This window comes from Rhinoraja longicauda, chromosome 8 (genome assembly GCF_053455715.1).
Source record: "Rhinoraja longicauda isolate Sanriku21f chromosome 8, sRhiLon1.1, whole genome shotgun sequence".
Lineage (NCBI taxonomy): Eukaryota > Metazoa > Chordata > Chondrichthyes > Rajiformes > Arhynchobatidae > Rhinoraja > Rhinoraja longicauda.
This window is the reverse complement of record NC_135960.1, coordinates 28692663-28717525: the sequence shown is the minus strand read 5'-3', so window position 1 is coordinate 28717525 and position 24863 is coordinate 28692663. Positions and strand designations below refer to the sequence as shown.

Sequence of the window (24863 nt, the reverse complement as noted above, 5' to 3'; positions counted from 1 at the left end):
GACCATCAAGTGGACTAACCCATTACTTTTTACCCATATTCCCTCAACTGCCCTCCAGATTCTATCACAATAATACCCGAGGGCTGCTTGGCAGTTCTTCGTGCAGGGTAGAATTATGTCCACACAAGACCAAATGAGGACAGCGTATCATTTGATGTTACTTTTCTTGCCTGGCAGCCTACAGTCAAAAGACTTGAGCATTCAGATCTCTCCGTAATGCTCAACATGAAACTGGCCATCGTAGCACAAGAGTTTGGTCATTTCATGTGGATATTATGCAATCTGACGCAGCTCTCTTCCAAATTTTAAACGAGATAAATTTCCTGGGATTATTTTCCTCAATTCTGAAGTTAATTTTTAGCCCCCCTTTGTATTCCATGCCCAGGAACCTTTCAAGGAAACTCAAAATTCCAACCTGATTCCGTAAAATAAATTCCAGAACACCTTAGGAACCTCCACATCATTATGTTATCACTGGGTGAGCTTTTCTAGTTTATGGACTCTGCTCTCCCCTGTTGTGTTTCAAACTCACAAAATTGTCAAGTACTGAAGGTCATAATTCTTTCTGAATAAATTGTGACATAACGTATTCAAGGAAAAAAAACCTTCCTTTAATTAAGACCGTAGCAGATGAGTGGAAGGGTTCTATACAATATTTATCTTCCTTTGCATCTCACTGGTGTATGTCAGTTGATGAAACATATAGAATAAAACAACAACATAAAATGTTACTTCACTGGGAACTTGGAATAACACAGGACCATCCATGTACTTTCCTCTGTGTTGATAAGATGTATTTTTAATGTTTTTTGAAGATATGCTATGCAATACAGCAGGATTTGCTGTCTAATGTTTCTGCTGGAGCAATTTTCCATCAGCCATGAACTGGGTGCTCACTAAAAATGCTCTACCGCTGTTTATAAATGTATCTCCGGTGCTTTGAAGGCTTTGTTGACGGAAAAAAGGCTTTTAATGTCACCTCTGTGTGAAAGTGCATTTGAAAGATTATGCTAATCACATTATCTCTTTGATACATGTTTTTGTGATTTGGGCTTTTTCAGGTCTTTGAATTTCTGATCCGTTTGCACTCAACTGAAGTAGCTTCTGATGAAGAATTGTATCCGCAAATCAGGACACTCCTTCACTTTGACACTCGAGAGTTTCTTAATGTTTTGGCACTGGTACAGTATTTTTGCTTCAGCAATTTCAGTTTCATGAAAAGTACATTCAAATTTTATTTTACTAGTGGTTCATTACCCACAGCACAAAGAACCTAAATAAGATATTAATAAATTGAACTGTTGACATCTAGTTTTGTAACAGATGACTACTAATGAAGGTGACCTGTTCATGCCAGTATTTTCTTTCCACAACATATCTTTAATTCTTGATTGCTTGTGCTGCTCTGTGTACTTTCAGTTTTCCTTTGTCATTTTATTTTTACACACCTTGGGATCACCATGCTGCTTACAACCAATGAAGTACATTTAAAATGTAATCCATTGTTATGTAGGAATTGCGGCAGCACATAGTAGGATTGTAAAAGCAGCAATATGATGGTGGCAAATTATATGCTTATGGTGATTTTACCCTGGACGCCTTGGTAACTATTCTTTAAAACAGTGGCAATGTATTTTATGCATCTACCTGAAAAAGCAGTTACATTTTTCATCTGAAAGCCAACATCTTTGCTAATGCAGCATTCCCTCAGTACAAGCGCTCATTGTCCAGCTGGATTTTGTGCTTAAGGTGAGACTAGACCCATAACGCTGAAAGGCATAAATTCCACTGGAAAGTGATTATTCATAATTAATGGGTCCAGGATGTGAGTGCAGTAAATATTTTTTATATCTTGGGTGATGTCATTCCTATCTATGTCATTCCTATCTATGCATTTGACTGGGTATTTGTTAGATTGTATGAACTCAATTATTTCTGACCAGTTTATTCTGCTAGTTCAAGCATTTGTTACTTATTCTTGCCTAGTTTATAATGCTCGTTCTCTATGAGATGCTAAATGTCATGAGAGGAGTACACTTTTTTTTTAAATTAGCCCTCAGGCAGTCACAGGTGGCTCAGCACAAACAATAGATTCAACTTTTCTTCATTCATTTAGCCATGCACCTTGTTGGGCAGCATGATCACGGACACAACAATTGGTAATCTGCATGTGCATTGGTCCTTAAAGCACATAATTAGCTGCTATTTGCAGTTATCAGTGTTTTATTCTGTTTAATAAAAAAGTAAGTGGGATTTTTTAAGGGTAACCTAGAAATGTAGTGTAGAGTGTTATTCTAACAGGCTCATGGCATGCAGGTGACAGAAAGTTACCTTTTCTCAGAATTATGAGGGGAAATGGAGAGTGGAGGCACTTGTGAAATAGTCAGACATACAATCCTGATGGGTAAGCTAAAGCAGGAGAAAGGAATGCATCAAGGTGCATCTGGAAAGTCTGCTGACGAGTATGGCCTCTCTTAAATAAGTGCAATAATACAGACTTCGAGCTTTAAATTTAAGCATAGAAAAGAAAACATAGTAATAAAAATTACTGGCTTTCGTTCTCTTTTTGACCAGCAGTATGTGTTGCCAGATGTTGAATTGATGAGTCTGCTGGCAAATTACTCTGCAGATCTCATCAGTGGGATTCCCAGCAAGACATTCTGCTGAACCTGGGATCATTAACACAGGTCAGCTCACTCTTCTGGTGAAGAAAAGTAAAGGCAATACCTGTTAGTGGTGATCAGATTTAAAATGTTGCTGGGCGAAATTCGGTCAATGCAAACTAAGTTGAACAAAACAATTTGAAACTCATTCTTGTGGCAGCTTCCTACAGTCAAAGCCATTGAGTTGTATAGTACAGACATGGGCCTTTGGGCCACAGTGTCCATGCCAACTTTTTTGCCCACCATCTACACTGATCCCATTTACCTATTCTATGTCCATATCTTCCTACTCGTGTCTGTCTCGATGCCTTTTTAAAATGTAGCGATTCTATCTGATACGACCACGATCTTAGGCGACATGTTCCAGATATCAACCATGCTGCATGTAAAAAAAAAAAAACTTCCTCGATCTTCTTTAAAACTCCTTCCTCTCAATTTAAGCCTATGTCCTTTTGGTTTGATACACCTGCCATGGGTTTTAATTATCTAAGCTGTCTGCACTGTTCATAATCTTTTTTAATACTCCATCAGGTCAGTTCACAAAATATTGGTGGTTTACCTTCAATACTGAAGAAACTGACCACAGTTTACATGATGCAATTTGAGATCAGTTGTATTTCTATCATAGAGTCATACAGTTCGGAAACAGGACCTTCAGCCCCACTTGTCCATGCCGACCAAGATGACCCATCTAAGTTAGTTCTATATGCTCGTATTTGGCCCATATCCTTCTAAACCTTTCCTATCTATGTACCTGTCCAAATTGTGTTTTAAGTGCTGTGATAGCATCAACCTCCTCTGGCAGCTCGTTCAATATACCCATCACTCTCTGAGTGAAAATGGTGTCCTTCAGTTTTGTATTAAATCTTGTCCCTCTCGCTTTAAATATATGTTCTCTTGTTTTTGATTCCTCTAACTTGAGTATAAGACTATCTGCTTGCACCATATCTATTCCCTGCATAATTTTATACACTTCTATATGATCACCCCGCAGTCTCCTGTGCTCCAAGAAATAAAGTCCTAGCCTGCCTAACCTCTCCTTGTAGCTCAGCCAATAGACAATAGACAATAGGTGCAGGAAGAGGCCATTCGGCCCTTCGAGCCAGCACCGCCATTCAATGTGATCATAGCTGATCATTCTCAATCAGTACCCCGTTCCTGCCTTCTCCCCATACTCCCTGACTCCACTATCCTTAAGAGCTCTATCTAGCTTTCTCTTGAATGCATTCAGAGAATTGGCCTCCACTGCCTTCTGAGGCAGAGAATTCCACAGATTCACAACTCTCTGACTGAAAAAGTTTTTCCTCATCTCAGTTCTAAATGGCCTACCCCTTATTCTTAAACTGTGGCCCCTTGTTCTGGACTCCCCCAACATTGGGAACATGCCCATCAACACGGCAAGATTAACAAGTTTGCAGATACAAAAGTGGGTGGTTTTGCAAAGTGAAGATGGTTGTGGAAAATTGCAGCAGGATCTTGATCAATTGGCCAGGTGGGCTGAGGTTGATGGAATTTAATGCAGAAAAATGTGAGGTGTTGAATTTTGGGAAGTCTAACATGGGCAGGACCTACACAGTGAATGGTAGGGCTCTGGGTAGTGTTGTAGGGCAGAGGGGTCTAGGCGTGCAGGTGCCTGGTTCCTTGAAGATGGAGTCGCAGGTAGATCGGGTGGTCAAAAAGGCTTTTGGCCTATTGACCTTCATCAGCCAGAGTATTGAGAAAAGAAGTTGGGAGGTAATGTTGCAGTTATATAAGACATTGTTGAGGCCGCAATTAGAGTATTGTGTTCAGTTCTGGGCACCGTGTTGTAGGAAAGATGTTGTCAAGCTGGAAAGAGTACAGAGAAGATTTACAAAGATGTTGCCAGGACTAAAGAGTCTGAGCGACAGGGAAAGGTGGAAAGGTTGGGGAGGCTGGGACTCTATTCCTTGGAGCGCAGGAGGATGAGGCGTGATCTTATAGAGGTGTATAAGATCATGAAAGGAATAGATCGGGTAGATGCACAGAATCTCTTGCCCAGAGTAGGTGAATTGAGGACCGATGACATAGGTTTAAGGTGAAGGGAAAACGATTTAATAGGAATCTGAGCGGAATCATTTTCACACAATGTGTGGTGGGTGTATGGAACAAGCTGCCAGAGGAGGTTGTTGAGGCAGGGACTATCCCAACATTTAAGAAACAGTTAGACAGGTACATGGATAGGACAGGTTTGGAGCGAAATGGATCAAATGCAGGGAGGTGGGCCTTGTGTAGCTGGGACATGTTGGCCGGTGTGGGCAAGTTGAGCCGAAGGGCCTGTTTCCACACTGTGTCACTCTGTGACTCGGACTCTAATACTTTGACTTATGAAGGCTAGCGTGCCAAAAGCCTTTTTAAGCACCCTAAGTACCCATGACTCCACTGTACCCCTGGATTACTCTGCTCTACTACACTCCCCAGGGCTCTCCCATTCACTGCAATAGTCCTGCCCTGTTTTTCATTGCAAAATGCAACAGCTCGCACTTATCTGCCTTAAACTCCATTAGCCATTTTTCAGCTCATCTAATCAAGAGCCTGCTGCAATCTTTGATGATTAAATATTGAAAGACCTTTTGAATGGGCATGATGCATTTGCAAAATGCTGTTTTGAAGTTGTCCTAAATTATAGTTCTTTTGGATGTGGACAAGAACAATTTAGTCAACATTGTGGGTTGTTCAGATGCCAATTTTATCTTTGCAAAATAGATGTAGTATAATCCTCCTTTCAGGCCCAGTTTGTTAATCTGACATATTGGCACAGCTGCAGTTCCAATCTGAATCTTAATCCTTGTCTTGCTTTGAGGATTACTTTCTGAAAACTGTTAGAGCAAATTTAGGTCACTGCCAAGTAGAAACAGAGGATTTTTCTCACAGGAAATGAAACGTAGTTTCTGTACTGGCTGCAGAATCGTAATTCCATGTCCTGACTTTAAGGTCATCAAGCAAAATACAAACTCAAATACTTTGACAAGCCTTAACTTGCCCTTTTAAATGCGATGAATGGTAGTTATTAATTTCAGGGCAATATTGCCTCTTATCCAAATAAAGTAATGTTGCCCAGCCTTCAGATTTTCGCAGACAGACACAAAAAGCTGGAGTAACTCAGAGGGACAGACAGCTTTTCTGGAGAGAAGGAATGGGTGACGTTTTGGGTCGAGACCCTTCTTCAGACTGGTTAGGGATAAGGGAACGAGAGATATAGACGATGATGTGGAGAGATAAAGAACAATGAATGAAAGATATGCAAAAAAGTAACGATGATAAAGGAAACAGGCCATTGTAAGCTGCTTGTAGGGTGAAAATGAGAAGCTAGTGCGACTTGGGGTGGGGCAGGGATAGAGAGAGAGGGAATGCCATGGCTACCTAAAGTGAGAGAAATCAATATTCATACACTGGGCTGTAAGTTGCCCAAGCGAAATATGAGATGCTGTTCCTCCAATTTGCGTTTAGCCTGGCTCTGACAATGGAGGAGATCGAGGACAGAAAGGTCTGTGTGGGAAGGGGAAGGAGAATTAAAGTGTCCAGCAACCGGGAGATCAGGTTGGTTCACGTGGGCTGAGCGAAGGTGTTCCGCGAAACGATCGCCCAGTCTGCATTTAGTATAAGAAAATAACTGCAGATGCTGGTACAAATCGAAGGTATTTATTCACAAAATGCTGGAGTAACTCAGAAGGTCAGGCAGCATCACAGGCATCGTTTCGGGTCGAGACCATCTCCCATAACCACCATAGCATTACCATTGCACATGTTAATTCTAACTGTTGATTCAACTTGCACCCTATATCCAGGCTACTGTTTTGGGGCCTGTAGATAACTCCCATTTATACCTGTTGTGTTCTTTAAAAAGATACAGTGAGTCCGACTGTGTTTTTACGCGAGTGTTTATTCAACCGCCATCTGCTCCCCCGGGCTCCTCCCTGTCCCCCTCTGATGACCCCCTACCAATAGACCTGTGTAGCCTTAAAGGCACATTGCAATAACACCACATCTCCCCTTTCTAGAATCAATCGGTAGACTGCGGTTGATTCACCAGACCTTAGAGGATTATTCTGCCTCTTTAGCTGAAAGGTCTGTTCCTATCTGAACTAAATTAATTCAACATAAGTACATGTAAACACATTGTCTTAGTGAAAAGGATTTTACCCTTTTCACTAAATTAGAAAAACATTTTTCTTTAGAAACTTTCTTTTTTTTTCCACTTATAGTTCAACCTATCTGGTCTCACCACTCTTCTCCCAAACCTGGTTCTGGGAGTGGATGGCAGTTCTGGAATGTTCTCTTTTGGTGGCTCTGCTGAGCTCTGCTCTGGAATGTTCTCTTTTGGTGGTTCTGCTGAGCTCTGCTGTGGAATGCAACCCGGGAGTTGCTCTTTCATACCACCCCCACTCTGGTCCGGCAAGGGTTTCATGGGAATTAGATGGCGACGGTTTCGCCTGACCGTCCCGTGAGGTCCCTCCACGATGTAAGAGCGGGGGGCGGTGTGGCTGCCGATCACAGCTCCAGCTTTGCCTTGATCCGTGACCCACACTTCTTGTCCGGGAAAGAGCCTGTCGAGACTCCGTGCACGATGCCGCAGGTTGTACCGTTGTGCATCTCTGATTCTCTTCTCCTTTTCCTTCCACGCAACCACCTAATTGTCGGGAAGAGCAGGATTCAGCAGGGCTGGAAGTGTTGGTACCGTAGTGCGAAGCCTTCTCCCCATAAGGAGTTGGGCTGGGCTGTACCCGTTTTGCAGTGGGGTCGCTCTATATGCAAGTAAAGCGAGGTAGGGATCCGCCGCTTTCTTCAGGAGACCCTTCACTGTCTTGACTGCACGTTCGGCCTCCCCGTTACTCTGAGGATATCTCGGGCTGCTTGTGACATGGCGGAAACCATACGACTTTGCAAACGCAGCAAAGGCGGTTCCGGCAAACTGAGGCCCATTGTCTGTGACCAATGTCTCCGGGAATGCCGTGACGTGCAAACATTGATTTGAGGTGGTGGATTACATCTGTCGACTTGGTGGGGCTGAGTGGAGCGATTTCCACGTATCTCGATGCATAATCCACTACCAGCAGGTAGTTCTTGCTTCCCAGCATGAACAAGTCAGCTCCCAGCTTTTGCCATGGTCTGCCTGGGTATTGTGATGGCATCAGCGGCTCTGTGTGGTTCTGTCTCTCTTTGCTGCATGTCCGGCAGTTGAGGACCAATTCGTTCAGCTGCTGACTTAGTCCAGGCCACCACACTGACCGTCGTGCACGCTCTCTACACTTCACCACTCCCTGGTGACCTTCATGTAGTCTGGTCAGCACGTCGTTCCTCATAGTTGAGGGTATGACTAATCTGTCCCCTTTGAGTAACAGTCCATCATTTACCGTGAGCAATGCTTGTTCTGCCCAGTACAGCCTGAGTGCCGGTTCACTGTTGCTATTCGTTGGCCATCCTTCCTGACACAGCTGCATTACGCGTGCGCACACACTGTCCCTTTTTAGCTCCGCTCTCAACTCATCCAGGTAGGCAGTGCTTGCCGGCAGGTTCTCTATTATCATGTCCACATAGATGTTTGTATTCTCAAACAACTCCCTTTCGTCAGGCGTTTCCCCCATTTTCACAGGAGCACGCGACAGCGTATCAGCTGTCCACAGACACTTTCCTGGCACATGAGAAATGGAGTAAGAATAGCGCATGAGGCGCATCCGGAAACGCTGAATCCGTGGAGGGAGAGCATCCAGTGCCTGTGACCCCAGCAGACTCGGGAGAGGCTTATGATCTGTCTCCATCTGGAAGTGTTTACCGATGAGAAAGTTGCGGAACCTTTCACAAGCCCAGGTCAAGCCCAAGGCCTCTTTCTCCACCTGCGCGTATCTCTGCTCCGTCTGTGTGAGAGATCGCGACACGTAGGCTACCGGTCTCCACTCCTCATCCCATTTTTGGAGAAGTACACTTCCCAGGCCGTAAGATGACGCGTCTGCTGAGACTTTGCATTCACGGTTCGTGTCGTACATGGCTAGTACAGGTGGGGATACCAGTGCATTTTTCAAATCTTGAAACTGTAGTGGGTGCGGTCACCGCGGTAATCAGGCCAGACGCCAGGTGAGTAGTGAAACGGATGGAGGTAGTAAATTCCGAGATGTAAGCCAGCTGCCGCTGCTGGCGAGCTGACCACGGGTCGGACACCTTGGCGAAAGCGAAAGTAAGGGGCTTGTGGTCCGTGTACGCGGTGAAAGTCCGCCCTTCGAGAAAATAGCGGAAGTGGCGGACCGCAAGGTAAAGGGCAAGGAGCTCGCGGTCAAAAGCACTGTAGCTCCGCTGTGCGCCGCTGAGGTGCCTACTGAAGAAAGCAAGAGGCTTCCAACACCCATCCGTGTGCTGTTCGAGCACCGCCCCAACCGCTACTTCCGAAGCGTCGACCGTCAGGCTGGTTGGTGCATCAACCCGTGGATGCACGAGCATCGTGGCCGCAGCCAGGGCTTCCTTGGCGTGTTGGAACGCCGCCACCGCATCGTCGGTCCATTCGACCTCCCTGCGCTTACCCGCCATGAGGTGGAACAGCGGGCGCATGATCCGGGCTGCAGATGGCACAAATCGGTTGTAAAAGGCCACCATTCCCACGAACTCCTGGAGTCCCTTCACGGTGGTCGGGCGTGGAAACTGGCGCACCGCGTCCACCTTGTTCGGGAGCGGCAGCGCACCGTGCGGGGTCACGTGGTGGCCCAGGAATTCGATGGATGCCACCCCGAAACGGCATTTGGTGATGTTGATGGCCAGCCCATGATCGCTAAGGCGTTGGCATAGCTGGCGGAGATGGGCAATATGCTCCTGTCTCGAGCGGCTCGCCACCAATATGTCGTCCAGGTATACGAATACGAATTCCAAGCCACGGCACACGCAGTCCATAAGCCACTGAAAGGCTTGCGCAGCGTTCTTGAGTCCGAACGGCATGCGGAGGAATTCGAATAGGCCAAATGGCGTCACGATTGCCGTCTTGGGGACGTCGTCGGGGTGGACTGGAATTTGGTTATAGCCACGCACCAGGTCGACCTTGGAAAATACCGTGGCCCCAGCCAGGTGGGCATTAAAATCCTGGATGTGAGGGACCGGATACCTGTCGGCGATTGTGGCATCGTTAAGCCGGCGGTAATCTCCGCAAGGACGCCAACCACCGTCTGCCTTGGGGACCATATGGAGCAGGGACGCCCACGGGCTGTCTGAACGGCGCACGATCCCAAGTGACTCCATAAGGCGGAACTCCTCCCGAGCGAGACGGAGCTTGTCCGGTGGAAGACGCCGTGCCCGGGCGTACAAGGGCGGGCCAGTAGTGGTTATATGGTGCACCACCCCATGCTTCGGGGCGGCGGAGTGGAACTGGGGGTCCAGAATATCGGGGAATTCGGCCAGAATTCGTGAGAACGCGGCGTCCATGGACGACAGGGGCCCATCAGGACGCACGACCGGGTCGCCCAAGCGGAGGAAAATGGGCTGCAGAGTGACAGAGTGCACTAAACGCTGCCGCTTAACGTCCACGAGCAGGGAATGTGCCCGTAGGAAATCCGCACCCAACAGTGGCTGGGACACATCCGCGATCACAAATGGCCACGAGAAGCTGCTCGCCCCGAAGTTGAGGGAGATCGTGCGCACACCATATGATCGGATTGTGGTCCCGTTGGCTGCGGCGAGGAGGGGACCGCGGTTACCACTACGGAGGTCAGCCTGCGAAGGGGGAACAACACTCACCTCCGCCCCGGTGTCCACAAGGAAACGGGCCCCGGAGTGGCGGTCCCACGCAAACACACGATGAATCTGGCCGGCCGCCGAAGCAATCACTGATGGCCGGCCTCGGCGTTTCCCGGGAACGAACAGGGCTGCCGGCATTGACGGGCCGAAGGGCCCCACCGCCGAGGAAGTAGCACCAGCCCCCTCTGCTGGGTTCCGTGAAAACGGGCGGTTGTGCGGGCCGATCCGACCACCAGCGACCTCCGGTGGCGTATGGAGGAACTTCCGGCAGGCTGCGCGCGACCCCTGGGTCCGACCACCAGCGACCTCCGGTGGCGGGTGGGGGAACTGCAGGCGGGCCGTGCGAAAAAGACGGGCCGCCGGCTGGGTGAGCTGCTGAAGCCGGATACCGTCGGGAAGGCTGTCGGGGAGTGGTAGTAATGCGGGCGATCGAGGCTCCTACCTGCGGGTAGTCGTCGGCCATCGGATGGACTTCCAACGCGTCGAGGGCCAGGTGACGGGCCATCATGAGCTCATCGGCGCGCCTGCCCAACGCCTGCATGTTGGGGAACGGGGCGTCGAGGAGCTGCTGGCGGAGGTCGGACGGCAGCAGCATCAGGTAAACATGTTTAAAAAGGAAACCGGGCTCGTAGTCGCCTAGCAGTGCCTGCATGTCGGCCAGTAGTACCGACGGGCGGCTGTCACCCAGGCCCGGCATTCGGAGGATCCGGGTTGCCCGCTCAGCCTCGCAGAGGCCGAACTGCTGACGGAGGAAGGCTTTAAGGGCCACGTACTTATCGGTTGCCGGGGGGTCGCGGAGGAAGGGTCGGACCAGGCGCGCGGTGGCCGAGTCGAGGGCGCTGACCACGTGAAAGTATTTAGTGGCGTCGGCAGTTATGCCCCGCAGGGCGAACTGTGCCTCGGCCTGGTCAAACCAGAAGTCGGGGTCCTCGGTCCACAATGGAGGCAGCCACACCGACACGGCGTGGATAGCGGCGCGGGCGGCAGGGTCCGCGGGAAGGTCCAAAAGCGGTTGACTGGAAGAGTCGGGTAGTAGCAGGTTCTGGTCCATCGCGACTTGCGAGGGAAAGTCGGGGTCACCAGTGTAGTGGGTGCGGTCACCGCGGTAATCAGGCCAGACGCCAGGTGAGTAGTTAATAACTTTATTACCTGTGGTACCAAACACCGCACTCAAGAAGAACGTGAGTCGACACACCCAAACCCTTTATAGTCCCAGACCACCTGACCCAAGGGGACTGACCCAGGAAGTGACCTAATCCCTCCTGTCCACTGAGTGCCGAGTGGAATGACCAAGGGAGTGGCCTAGCCCCCGGGTGCCGCCACAAAACGCTCTTGCCTGGTCGACGCCCCACAGCCAGCAGTTCCTGTTTGACAGGAGGTCTCGCAGAGCCTTGTCTCTCTCTGCTAGTTGCGGGATGAACTTCCCCAGCTGGTTAACCATTCCGAGAAAGCTCCTCAGCTCACTCACATTGGTCGGCTCCTCCATCTTCCTTACAGCCTCAGTCTTGCTCGGGGCAGGACTAATGCCACTGGAGGAGAGGACATGACCAAGAAAAGTCACCTCTTCCTTCGACAGGCCACATTTGTCAATGTTAAGCGTAATGCCCGCCTTTTGGATCCTCGCCAGCACAGTATGCAGACGAGCGTCGTGCTCCTCTCGTGTTTGGCCCCAGACCAGTACATCATCCATGTGGCAGACGATTCCCTCGAGTCCCTCCGTGACCTCTGACACCATCCTATTTTGAAAGTGTTCGGGGGCAGAGGCAATGCCGAAGGGCAGCCGCTTGAAGTAGTAACGACCGAAGGGTGTGATGAATGTTGTGTATTTTGCTGAGTCTTCGGTCAGGGGTATTTGCCAAAACCCCGTGTTGGCATCCAACTTGCTGAATATTCTGGCTCCAGCCAGCATCCCCAGTGTTTCCTCCACCGATGGCAGGATGTACTTTTCTCGACACACCGACTCGTTGAGGTTAGTGAGATCGACGCATATGCGTACGGCTCCTGTCTTTTTCGGCACCACCACCATGCCTGAACACCAGTCAGTAGGCTCTTCAACCCTGGTGATCACCCCCAGGCCTTCCATGCGGGACAGTTCTCGCTCGACTTTACCCATCAGCGGCAACGGAATCCTTCTGGGTGTCTTCAATGAGAACGGTTGGGCCCCTGGTTTCAGCTTGATGGCATACTGCTGTCGTACCTCCCCGAGACCGCTGCATAGCTTCGGGTAGCTAGTCTTAAGTGTCTCTATGGTGATGCTGTCTAGCCGAACCACAAGCTCCAGCTTGCCGATAGCAGGCCTCCCCAGCAATGCAGTGTGCAGGTGTCGTGTGACGTACACATCCTCCATCACCCTTTTCTCTCCTTTCACCAGGAACAGCCCAGCAACGCCCACAACTTCTAGTGGACTCCTCCCGGGTCCCAGCAGTGGCTTGGTTGCTTTACGGAGGGTAGGTGGATCGCTGTCTCTTCGATCTCTTTAAACACGGTGTGGCGTAGGACTGTAACATCGGCGCCGGTGTCAATTTTGAATGACACGTTTTTATCATTTATGTCGATGTTTACCATCCATGGCTCTCCATCGGCTGTGACGCTGCCTAGGAACATAACATCCTCGTCCTCTTCAACTTCCTGCATGGTTTTGGGTGACCTTGTAATGTCCCTTTCTCCCACATAAATGGCATTTCGCATCCTTTGCCGGGCAATCCTGCCTTGGATGGGACGGAGAGCTGCCACATTTATGGCACTGTACACTTTTCCCCCTGCTGTGTTGGGCGCTGTGTGTTTTGAGTTGGTGGCCATAAGCCTGGTGAGGTTTGTTTTTGGCACCTTTACTACTGCTCTTATACACTCTGTCCACAGATTTAGCATCACTTGTCTCTGTCCTGGTGTCACCTCGCAGAGAAGATTGTTGCCGTTTCACCTCCTCACTCTGCCTCGCCATATTGACGGCCTTTTCGAGCGTCAATTCTGCATCAAGCTGCATACGTTCGGACAGCCGCTTATCCATCAGTCCGACAACAAGCCTGTCGCGTATCAGCTCGTCGTGTAGCACCCCGTAGTTACAATGCTCTGCCAGCGCATATAACGCAGTGACAAAGGCATCCACTGTTTCATGTTTTATATAAACATATAAGATAATTAGGGGATTGGACACATTAGAGGCAGGAAACACGTTCCCAATGTTGGTGGAGTCCAGAACAAGGGGCCACAGTTTAAGAATAAGGGGTAGGCCATTTAGAACGGAGATGAGGAAGAACTTTTTCAGTCAGAGAGTGGTGAAGGTGTGGAATTCTCTGCCTCAGAAGGCAGTGGAGGCCAGTTCGTTGGATGCTTTCAAGAGAGAGCTGGATAGAGCTCTTAAGGATAGCGGAGTGAGGGGGTATGGGGAGAAGGCAGGAACGGGGTACTGATGGAGAGTGATCAGCCATGATCGCATTGAATGGCGGTGCTGGCTCGAAGGGCTGAATGGCCTACTCCTGCACCTATTGTCTATTGTCTATTGCCTGCGCATGTTGAACTTGGCACGCTCATAGATTATATTTTTCTTTACTATGAAAAATCGTTGGAAGCCATCGCGCACCCCTATGTACGTTCCGCTTTGTGCTACTGTCAGGTTTAACCCGCGCAGAACATCGTCCGCCTCATCTCCCATGCAATAAATCAGCCTGTTAACTTGATTATCTTCGGAGCTGGCATTCAAGTTACTTGCCAGACGGAACCTTTCGAACCTCCGTATCCATTTGGCCCACTCTTGCGGCTTTGAAAAGTCGAAGGACTCCGGAGGCTGGATGCTAAATGTAGCATTTGGTCCTACCGGGGCTCTCTGTGCGTTGTCGTCTTGCATGTCGCACTCTTCTTTCTCTTTTGCCGTCAACGAGCTCCAAACGATAGTTGTTCGACTCAAAGTACACTTCACGCACCCTACAGGACTTCTGACACCATGTTGTGTTCTTTAAAAAGATACAGTGAGTCCGACTGTGTTTTTACGCGAGTGTTTATTCAACCGCCATCTGCTCCCCCGGGCTCCTCCCTGTCCCCCTCTGATGACCCCCTACCAATAGACCTGTGTAGTCTTAAAGGCACATTGCAATAACACCACAATACCTTCTCCCTTGACTCTGTCCAGGGACCCCGACAGTCCTTACAGGTTAGGCAGAGGTTCACTTGCACATCCTCCAACCTCATCTACTGTATCTGTTGTTCAAGATGTGGACTCTTATACATTGGCAAGACCAAACGCAGACTGGGTCTCGCCGATGCTAGAGGCAGGAAACATGTTCCCGATGTTGGGGAGTCCAGAACCAGGGGCTACAATTTAAGAATAAGGGGATTTAGAACGGAGATGAGGAAAAACCTTTTTCACCCTGAGAGTTGTGAATCTGGAAATCTCTGCCTCAGTGGCAGTGGAGGCCAATTCTCTGGATACTTTCAAGAGAGAGTTAGATAGAGCTCTTAAAGATAGCAGAGTAAAGGTAGGAACGGGATACTGATTGTGGATGATCAGCCATGATCACAGTGAATGGCGGTGCTGGCTCGAAGGGGCCGAATGGCCTACTCCTGCACCTATTGTCTATTGTATAACGACAGGTGTTACCTCTTCTGCGGTTGGAGTGGAAGGTACCTGGGGATGGGGTGGTTTGGGTGGGAAGGGATGCGTTAACCAGGGAGTTGCGGAGGGAACGGTCTCTGCAGAGGGCAGAAAGGGGTGGAGATGGGAAAATGTGGCTAGTGGTGGGATCCCGTTGGAGATGTTGAGATCTGGTGGGGGGATGGTGGGTGTTCTGAGAGGATTTTCGCACATCTGATATTTAAAGTATCCATAATCTCTAATAGCTAACCTTGTGATAATCAAAATAATTGACAGATTAGACAATTACATCTAAATTTTGGGACCTTTTCAGGTGATAATGGAATACAGCCTTTTGCTTACTTGCCTTGCTTGACTTTATTTTTTATTGACCTCCCAATTTTCTGTCATGCTCTGAGATGACTTCGGGGAAAAAAAATGTTTGTGAGATGAGGCCAGGTTAGTTTAATGTAAGCTTGGAATCTAGTCACTTATTTCCAGTCACTTATTGCCACATGGTGCACTCTGGATATAAAGAGCAAGGCTAAACAAGGATAGCGGAGTCAGGGGGTATGGGAAGAAAGCGGGAACGGGGTACTAATTGAGAATGATCAGCCATGATCGCATTGAATGGCGGTGCTGGCTCGAAGGGCCGAATGGCCTACTCCTGCACCTATTGTCTATAAATCTATTCACTCTGGTCACAAATAATACAGTTTATGGCTGTTTATATTTCAGGTGCATATTTAGTTTTTACTTTTAAAAATTATGAAACATCTCTACAATATTAAAGATCATAAATCTGTAACTTCAACAAAATATGGACATTCATGTAAATTTGTGTTTCACAGCCTCATAGAGCAAGCTCATTTCCTCTTTTGGGCAGAAAATCCTTGTGAAATGCAGAAGATTTTTTTGTTGAATACTCAAGACCTTGCTCGTGTTTACAACAATCTTTTATGCTGATTCAAGAATTATATGTCCAAATCAGGCTATGCCCCAGTTGGGCTCGCAAGAAGGATCCTCTGTGTTTAATTTTTGTTTTAATACAGTAGCCTCAGATCATTTTAAGAAGTTACTTTTTTTTAAAAGCTTGTTTTTGCAAGGTTAATAGCGCAATGACGTCTGATCACCAGCTTGCAGATTTCAGCTGTTGAAGTACTGAGGAAACACTGTTCTGTCAAAGGTACCATCTGTCAGATGAAATATTAAACCAGTGTTACTTCTCAGCCCAGGATAAAAGATGCTATTGCAATATTTTGAAGGACCGGGAACTTGGATGTCATTCCCTGGCTAAATTTAGTCCTAATTTAGTCCAAATTTAGACATTATCTTCTCGTTACTGGTGGTTTGTCACCTTGTCGTAGTGGAGAAGCTTGTGTGGTCCTGAGATCCTGAGAGCGATGCCGTCTGGAGCTATGCTCCTGGTAGGGTCACCCATGGCAGTAAGGTCGAGGGGAGGTCAAGTCAACTTTATTTGTCACATACATACACAAGATGTGCAGTGAAATGAAAGTGGCAACGCCTGCGGATTGTGCTAAAACTACAAAACAGAATAGAAAAAAAAAATTTAACACAAAAAATAAATTAATACAGTAAATTAAATTAGTCCCTGGTGATATGAGAGTTAACAGTCCTGATGGCCTGTGGGAAGAAACTCCGTCTCATCCTCTCTGTTTTCACAGCGTGACAGTGAAGGCGTTTGCCTGACCGTAGCAGCTGGAACAGTCCGTTGCTGGGGTAGTAGGGGTCCCCCATAATGTAGCTGGCTCTGGATCTGCACCTCCTGATGTATAGCTCCTGCAGGGAGGTGAGTGCAGTTCCCATAGTGCGATCAGCTGACAAAGAGCAATCCAACCAAGACCTCAATGGTGAAACAGGCGGAGGATGATGGCTGACTTTAGTGGAGTATCACAACGGCTGGGAAGGCGGTTGAAGGCTGCAGTGGGCAGGTGCTATAGACGGGAAGGTAGACGCTCCCACCCCCACAAGTCTCGGGCAGATGAGGCTCGTCAGCCTGGGAAGGTAGTCCACGTTGATCTAAAACCTCCACTGCCTTGTGGTCATATCCAGTCATGGGAAAGGGTCCAGGAGTAAACCTCAAGACCTCAATCCGGAGTTGGAGTCCCTAAGGCAGTTTGTTGATGTCAACAACCTCATTCTGGCAGGTCCTGCGGCGGCCGGCGCTGGTGCCAAAGTGTAACTGCTCTGCCGTTCCTTTGGATTGATCAGCGACGTGGAGAGGGGGTCGTGCTGCATGGGCAACAGCTTGTCCTTCATCACCCAGGCTTGCATCCAACCACACATCAACGCTGCTCTAACCGAGATTTGGAGCAAGCAGCCAACAACCAGGATGCATCACCCATGGTCAGCCATGACCGAGGGGGGCCTTAAACCCTTAAAAAAAACTAGTGGTTTGTGAGAGCTTGTTTGGTACAACTTGTTCAGTATAAATGGCTGTTACAAAATATTACAAAAGATATTTAATATTACAAAGGATTTGGATATTAAAAAATATACAAAAATGTGACTGATTGCAAAATAATTTGAAGTGTCAAAGTGGTGCACGGTTTTCTCATTGTATATTATATTAAGAGCAATATGTCATTGATTTGAAAGGTTTATATAACCTACATTTTGTGGCTTCAGAATTAATGGAGCAGTATTAATTATCATTATGGACCTGTTTTTGCTGTCCCATCATTGTAGAACATAGAACTGTACAGCTCTTGCACAGGACCTGTAGCCCACAAGGCAAACTAATAAACCTCTGCCTGCATGTCAAGTCAAGTCAAGTCAAGTCAATTTTATTTGTATAGCACATTTAAAAACAACCCACGTTGACCAAAGTGCTGCACATCTGATTAGGAAAAAAAAAGAAACATATGATCCATATCTCTCCATTCCTTGCATATTTATGTGCCTATCCAAAAGCCTCTTAAATGCCTCTATCATATCCTCCTCCACCATGCTTTGACAGAGCTTTCCAGAAACACATCATTCTGTGTGTTAAAAAAAAACTTCCCCACACATCTTCTTTAAACTTTGCCCCTCTTACCTTAAAGCTATGCCCTTTCATCATTGACATTTCTACCCTGGGGAAAAAGGTTCTGATTGTCTACTCTACCTATGCCTCAATTTTAGTCTCCCCACAGCCTCTAATGCTCCAGAGAAATAGAAGTTTGTCCAACCATATAGCTAATACCTTTTCATCCAGGAAGCATCCTGGTAAATCTCTTCTACACCCTTTCCAAAACTCTTGAAACCTCCATGAATTCACTTTGGTGTGTGGTACACTTCAGTAATGTATGTTGTTTTCAATAGACGTTTGAAGATTTCAGAAATGACAAACAAGCAGTGGAACATCAACAGAGGATAGTGGACATCTTACTTAAGGTAAGGATTTTTGGAAAAATTCTTAGTAACTTTTGACAGTGGTATAGGATGTGGTTATTGCTGAAGTCTACTTGAAAGGTTGTGGCTGAAGCTTCCACCTTGACTGCTGCAGGACTAGTGAAAATATTCCACACTGTTATTGATATGAACATCCTGAGTGTCAACCCTTTGATGAAGCAGTAACTGCACATTGCAGGAAGGTCATCTGCATCCTAGAGGGAACATTTTCAGTGGTGACAACCCCATGTATCTGCTTACCTTTCCCTTCCAGGCAAGATGGTGTTTTGGGAGATACTGTTGCAGAAGGCTTGTGGAGTAACTACAATACATGTGTTTACATTACGGATGGTGTTGCGCAGCAGTCTGCCTTCGGTACAGTGGAGTATCCCTGGTAATGGTGCAATGCATTAATTTGGTTAATTGGAGAGCTTCCACCAAAATTCCACTGAAGCCAATGTCAGAGCATCCTTCAAGAGTGTGAATCCACGAAGAGTGTCCTGGCCAGGTACGAAAGACGTGTACGGACCAACTGGCTGGAATATTCAAGGACACTTGGATCTCACGTCTGCAGCCTGAGTTTCCCGCTAATGTGCAGGAAGGGCAAGATGACCTGTCTTAATGAGTTGCATCTGGTAGCACTTACATCAACAATAATGAAGAGGTTTGTGAAGGTTGGTTATGGCATGAATCAACTCCTGCCTCAAGGCACATTCCTTGTATATGCACACACTTGGCCAATAAACTTATTCATTCATTCATTCAAATGCTTCAATTTGCTTCTAACCATAACAGGTCAAGAGCACATGCCATCTCACTGACTTTACACTCTGCACTGCACCAGGCGGTACAGTGCCACAGTGGTAGAGTTGCTGACTTACGGCACCAGAGACCCGGGTTCGATCCCGACGATGGGTCCTGTCTGTATGGAGTTTGTATGTTCTCTCTGTGACCACTTGTGTTTTCTCTGGGTGCTCCAGTTTCCTCCAACATTCCAAAGACGTACTGGTTTGTTGGGTAATTGACTTCTGTAAGTTGTGAATCATCCCTAATGTGTAGGAGAGTGCTAGTGTACAAAGTGATCACTGGTCAGCGCGGACTTGGTGGGCCGAAGGGTCTGTTTTCACGCTGTATCTCTAAAGTAAAGTCTGAAGTAAAGGAAATGGGGCCAGGTGCAGGTCAATGGGACCAGCTTGGCATCTAGCTCGGCGTGAACGAGTTGGGCCGAAGTGCCTGTTTCCATGTTCATTGATTTTATGACTCTATGTAATCACAAAGAAGGTGCACTGACATCTCTACTTTTTCTGATGTTTAAAGGGATGAAGTATGTCTGAATATTCTAACAAACTTTTGCAGATGTACTGTACTGAAAAGTATTGTACTCCTGAATGATTACATCATGGCCTTGTATGGCAATTCCAATGCACAGGTATCACAAGCCTGCAGAGAGTTATGAATTTAGCATGCTACATTGTGGGCACAGCTTTCCTCTCCATCAAAAGCATTTACATGAGGTGCTGCTTCATAGAATCTATTAACAAGGAACCCCACCATTTCTGACATCCCCTCTTCTCATCGCTACCATTGGGCTGGGTGTTCAGAAACCTGGTCCTGCACCACCATGTTCAGGAACAGTTGCCGTCCTGCATCTATCAGGCTCTGCACAGCCCTAATCATATTTTGACAATGGAACACTACGGTTCTCTTGCATTACCACGGATATGCTTTTTTCTGATTGTGTTTTGCACTAATGTCATTATTATTTGCAAAAATCTAAAATTCTTTTAAATTTTAAATTAAAAGTTTGTTTAGATTTTTATTTGTAATTTACCTATAATTTATATATATATATATTTTGAGTGTGTGACTGATACTAGTGCAAGCAAATTTTTAATTTGCACCATGGTTGTGCAGTCGAGAATAAACTCGACAGCTTAGACAATAGACAAAAGGTGCAGGAGTAGGCAATTCGGCCCTTCGAGCCAGCACCGCTTTTCAATGTGATCATGGCTGAATCAGTACTCCATTCCTGCCTTCTCCCCATACCCCCTGACTCCACTATCTTTAAGAGCTCTATCTAGCTCTTCTTGAAATCCTTGATTCCTTGTAAAAATTGGCAAAGTTGTTTCATCAGTTGAATCACTTTCTCTCAGAGACCCAACATTTGTTTTGTTGAGAGCATATTTAGAAACACTTAACAATTAACACAATCTTGGTGTCTGTGTGTACAAGACATTCCTCATAGTAGTAGGTACTGATGGATGCCTCTCAAATATTTCTGGTGCACATCCAACAATAACTTTTTCGCCATCTTTTCACCCTGAGCTGCCATCATCATGATGAAAATTATACTTCAAGCAAAGCATGTGAACAAGAGCTTTGTTCAATGATTGTTCAAATGTTAACGCCTATTTCCCCAGATATATCCCAGGACTCTGAGCTAAAAACTGCAGGGAAGCTTGATTATAAAATGTAAATAATCACAACTGAGGTTTTAGGTGATTTGGTTGAAGATTTTATCTGAAATTCTCCTTCTACTATATGTTACATAATGCAGCTACATCTGCAAATATTTTGGTTCATTTTAATCTGTTGTAATTCTTATTGGTATTGGTTTATTATTATCATGTATACTGAAATACAGTGAAAATCTTCTTCCCTTCTCTCCAATAATATGTGGTATGAAGATATAATTTGCTGGTCCACTGACAATATTTATTAGAAATTTCAGTCCTATCAATACATTTCTTTGTATTTAACTTTTTTTTAGGTAATGGTGGAGAATTCAGACTTTACTCCATCGCAGGTTGGATGTCTATTTACCTTTCTGGCAAGACAGCTGGCAAAACCAGACAACACGCTTTTTGTCAATAGAATGCTTTTTGACCAGGTAAGTTATTCTAAGAATGTGTGATGATTCAGGCCTGGATGCAAAATTAGATATTTCCTGAAGTCTTATCCTTGGGTGACACAGCGGAGCAGCGGTAGAGCTGCTGCCTCAGAGTTCCAGAGACCCAGGTTCAATCCTGATTACAGGTGCTGTCTGTACATTCGCACTGTGACCGCATGGGGTTTATCCAGGAGCTCCAGTTTCCTTCCACATCCAAAGACGTGCATGTTTATAGGCTAATTGACCTCTCTAAATTACCTCTAATAGGGAAAGTGGGTGCACTAGTGTACGAGTGTAGACACAAAATGCTGGAGTAACTCAGCCGGACAGGCAGCATCTCTGGAGAGAAGGAATGGGTGATGTTTCGGGTCGAGTCCATTCTTCAGACTGATGTCAGGGGAGTGGGCAGTACAGAGATAGAATGTAGTCGGAGACAGTAAGACTGGTGGGAGAACTGGGAAGGGGGAGGGGATGCAGAGAGAGGGAAAGCAAGGACTATTTGAAGTGAGAAGTCAATGTTCATACCGCTGGGGTGTAAGCTGCCTAAACGAAATATGAGGTGCTGTTCCTCCAATTTGCGCTGGGCCTCACTCTGACAATGGAGGAGTCCCAAGACAGAAAGGTCTGATAGGGAATGGGAGGGGGAGTTTAAGTACTGAGCAACTGGGAGATCAGGTAGGTTAAGGCGGACTCAGCGGAGGTGTTCAGCGAAACGATCGCCGAGCCTGCACCTGGTCTCGCCGGTCTACAGAAGTTGACACATGGCACAGTAGATAAAGTTGATGAGGTTGGAGGAGGTGCGAGTGAACCTCTGCCTCACCTGAAAAGACTGTCTGTGTCCTTGGATGGAGTCGCTGGGGTGGTTTGGATGGGTGGTTTGGATGGGTGGTTTGGATGGGTGGTTTGGGTGGGAAGGGACGAGTTGACCAGAGAGTTGCGTAGCGAACGGTCTCCAGGGAAAGCAGAAAGAGGTGGAGATGGGAAGATGTGGCCAGTAGTGGGATCCTCCTGGAGGTGGCAAAGGAGTTGGAGGATTATATGCTGTACGCGACGGCTGATGGGGTGGAAGGTGAGGGCATGGGGTCCTTGTTGTGAATGGGGGAGGGAGAGCAACAGCGGAGCTGCGAGATAGCGCAGCGGTAGAGTTGCTGCTTTACAGCGAATGCAACGCCGGAGACTCAGGTTCGATCCTGACTACGGGTGCTGCACTGTAAGGAGTTTGTACGTTCTCCCCGTGACCTGCGTGGGTTTTCTCCGAGATCTTGGGTTTCCTCCCACACTCCAAAGACGTACAGGTATGTAGGTTAATTGGCTGGGTAAATGTAAAAATTGTCCCTAGTGGGTGTAGGATAGTGTTAGTGTACGGGGATTGCTGGGCGGCACGGACTTGGAGGGCCGAAAAGGCCTGTTTCCGGCTGTATATATATGATATGATATGATATGATATTGAGGAAACCCTAGTGAGAGCCTCATCTATAATGGAAGAGGGGAACCCCCGGTTCCTAAAGAATGGGGACATCTCCGATGATCTAGTATGGAAAACCTCATCCTGGGCGCAGATGCGGCATAGACAGGAATTGGGAGTAGGAGATATGGTCTTTACAGGAAGCAGGGTGGGAAGAAGTGTAGTCTAGATAGCTATGGGAGTCAGTAGGTTTATAGTTGATATTGGTCAATAGTCTATCTCCTGAGATGGAGATGGTGAGATCCAGAAACGGTAGGGAGGTGTCGGAGATGGTTAAAGTGAATTTGAGTGTAGGATGGAAATTAGTCATGAAGTTAACAGCGGGACAGGCAGCATCTCTGGAGAGAAAGAATGAGTAACGTTTCGGGTCGAGACTCTTCTTCAGACTTTTTAACTCAGCGGGACAGTGTACGAGTGTACTGGTGTAGTAGATCACTAATGTATGAGTGATCAATGGTCGGCCTGGACTCGCTAGGCTAAAGGGCCAGTTTTCATGCTGTGTCTCTAAACTAAACTTCTTTTAGCTACAAAATAATGCAGGACTGATTTGCTCTGTTATGTGAATAAGAAAATACCCAGAAATACACCTGTGCCTTTGTCTGTGCCTTTCATTCTCAAAGTACCTTGCTACCCTGTTTGAGAGTGGCATTAACTAGGTTGAGCTGGCTGGCACTGACAAATAATTTTGTTTTGCTGCACTCCCAAGCTGGAGTCAGTGAATTGCATAAGAAATGGGGGTGGATAAGTTTAAGCAAAGAAAATGATCAACTATTTTATTTAAGCAATACTTTTAAACAACTTCTAAAAAAATGCACGTTTTTGAATCTTTTAGGTTCTCGAGTTCCTGTGCAGTCCTGACGATGAATCACGACATGCAGAGAGGCAACAGGTGAAAGTGGCCTGATGCGCTGGGATGTAGAACTGGATTGTATAATTGCATCATTTAGATTGCAAGAATCCCATTTTCCTATTTCTAATTCCCAAGGTTAAATTTTGATATGCCAAAGAGCTGTTTGATGCAGTGATACATTTAGCTATGAAGTGTCAACACCAGTCATTGCAGCCACCTGAACAGTTGTGCCAAATCCTAAAAAAGGTTAAATCAGTTAATGCTACCTGATCTTAAAATTCTACTATAAAACAGGATGGGGGGGAGGATTAAATGAAGCAGAACGTTGAGCTTGAAAGGATATAGTAGAAATATTCTCTTTACATCCCTTAATTATTTTGTGAACCACAACAACTTAATTTATAAGCATTTAATATTGAAAAGATAATTCTGGTTGTTTTGTTGAGGGTATTGAGCAGATGAGGGAGAAGGGATAGCTGAGGTATAGATCCAGAATTATACAGCTCATGAATGAATGCTGTTCATATTTTGGAAAAAAAAATAGAACAGGCAATACGATCACATATATAGTCAGAGAAGGCAGGCAATAAATTAAAGGGCAGATTAATGTTAGAAATATTATCAGACAAAATGGAAAGCTTCAGAGTAAGCTTTAAAGAACGAACTGCAAAGCATGGCCAAAGATAGTCAGGAAAAGTTGGTGGAGAAATAGAACTGAATAATATCAGTGTAAATGTGAAAATTGACGTGTCTCTTGTGAAGTCCCCATAGGCAGAATGCTGACGAGGAAGAGGTGAGGGCCATGTGGAGATCCTTGAGGAAATCCAGAGTTGTACATCGTGAAACAAGTGCAATGTTCATTTGATGAACTGCGTGTTCAAAACATGTTCGCTTTTTGAAAGTAAAAGAACGTATCAATATCTTAAAGATATAATCTGTTGTATTTTTTAATGACACAATTTATTTTCTTCATAGGTTCTTCTGGAGCTGCTTCAGGCTGGAGGAATTGTACAGTTTGATGAGAGCAGACTGATTGCTATGGCAGAGAAAGCTGCATTGTAAGTTATGTTTAAATGGTTTCAACTCAATTATATCCTGTTGCTGAAGCAAAAAATACATAATGTTTAAAGATATGCTTTGTGGCTGTGATTGATAATTTTGCTGCAAATAAACTTGATATTTGTATCCACTTGAAAATTCAAAAGGTAAATTTGTTTTTCAGTAGTATCCTAAAGTCAAAGGAATAGGTATTAGGTTCTTCAAATTCTTGGATGAAAAAGGATGTCTCTGCAAACCACATTCTC

The 24863-nt window shown here is 46.3% G+C and overlaps 1 protein-coding gene across 3 annotated transcripts in view; it reads left to right on the top strand.

Annotated features, from left to right (window-relative positions):
• vps8 (VPS8 subunit of CORVET complex) overlaps nucleotides 1-24863 on the top strand; it is a 432205-nt gene that overhangs the window by 99188 nt on the left and 308154 nt on the right. For all 3 annotated transcript variants that reach the window (XM_078403484.1, XM_078403485.1, XM_078403483.1), the window contains exons 27-31: nucleotides 1062-1181; nucleotides 18286-18357; nucleotides 21125-21244; nucleotides 23542-23598; nucleotides 24535-24617. In XM_078403484.1, coding sequence (XP_078259610.1) covers nucleotides 1062-1181; nucleotides 18286-18357; nucleotides 21125-21244; nucleotides 23542-23598; nucleotides 24535-24617 — 452 coding nt within the window. The remainder of the gene's footprint in view (nucleotides 1-1061; nucleotides 1182-18285; nucleotides 18358-21124; nucleotides 21245-23541; nucleotides 23599-24534; nucleotides 24618-24863) is intronic.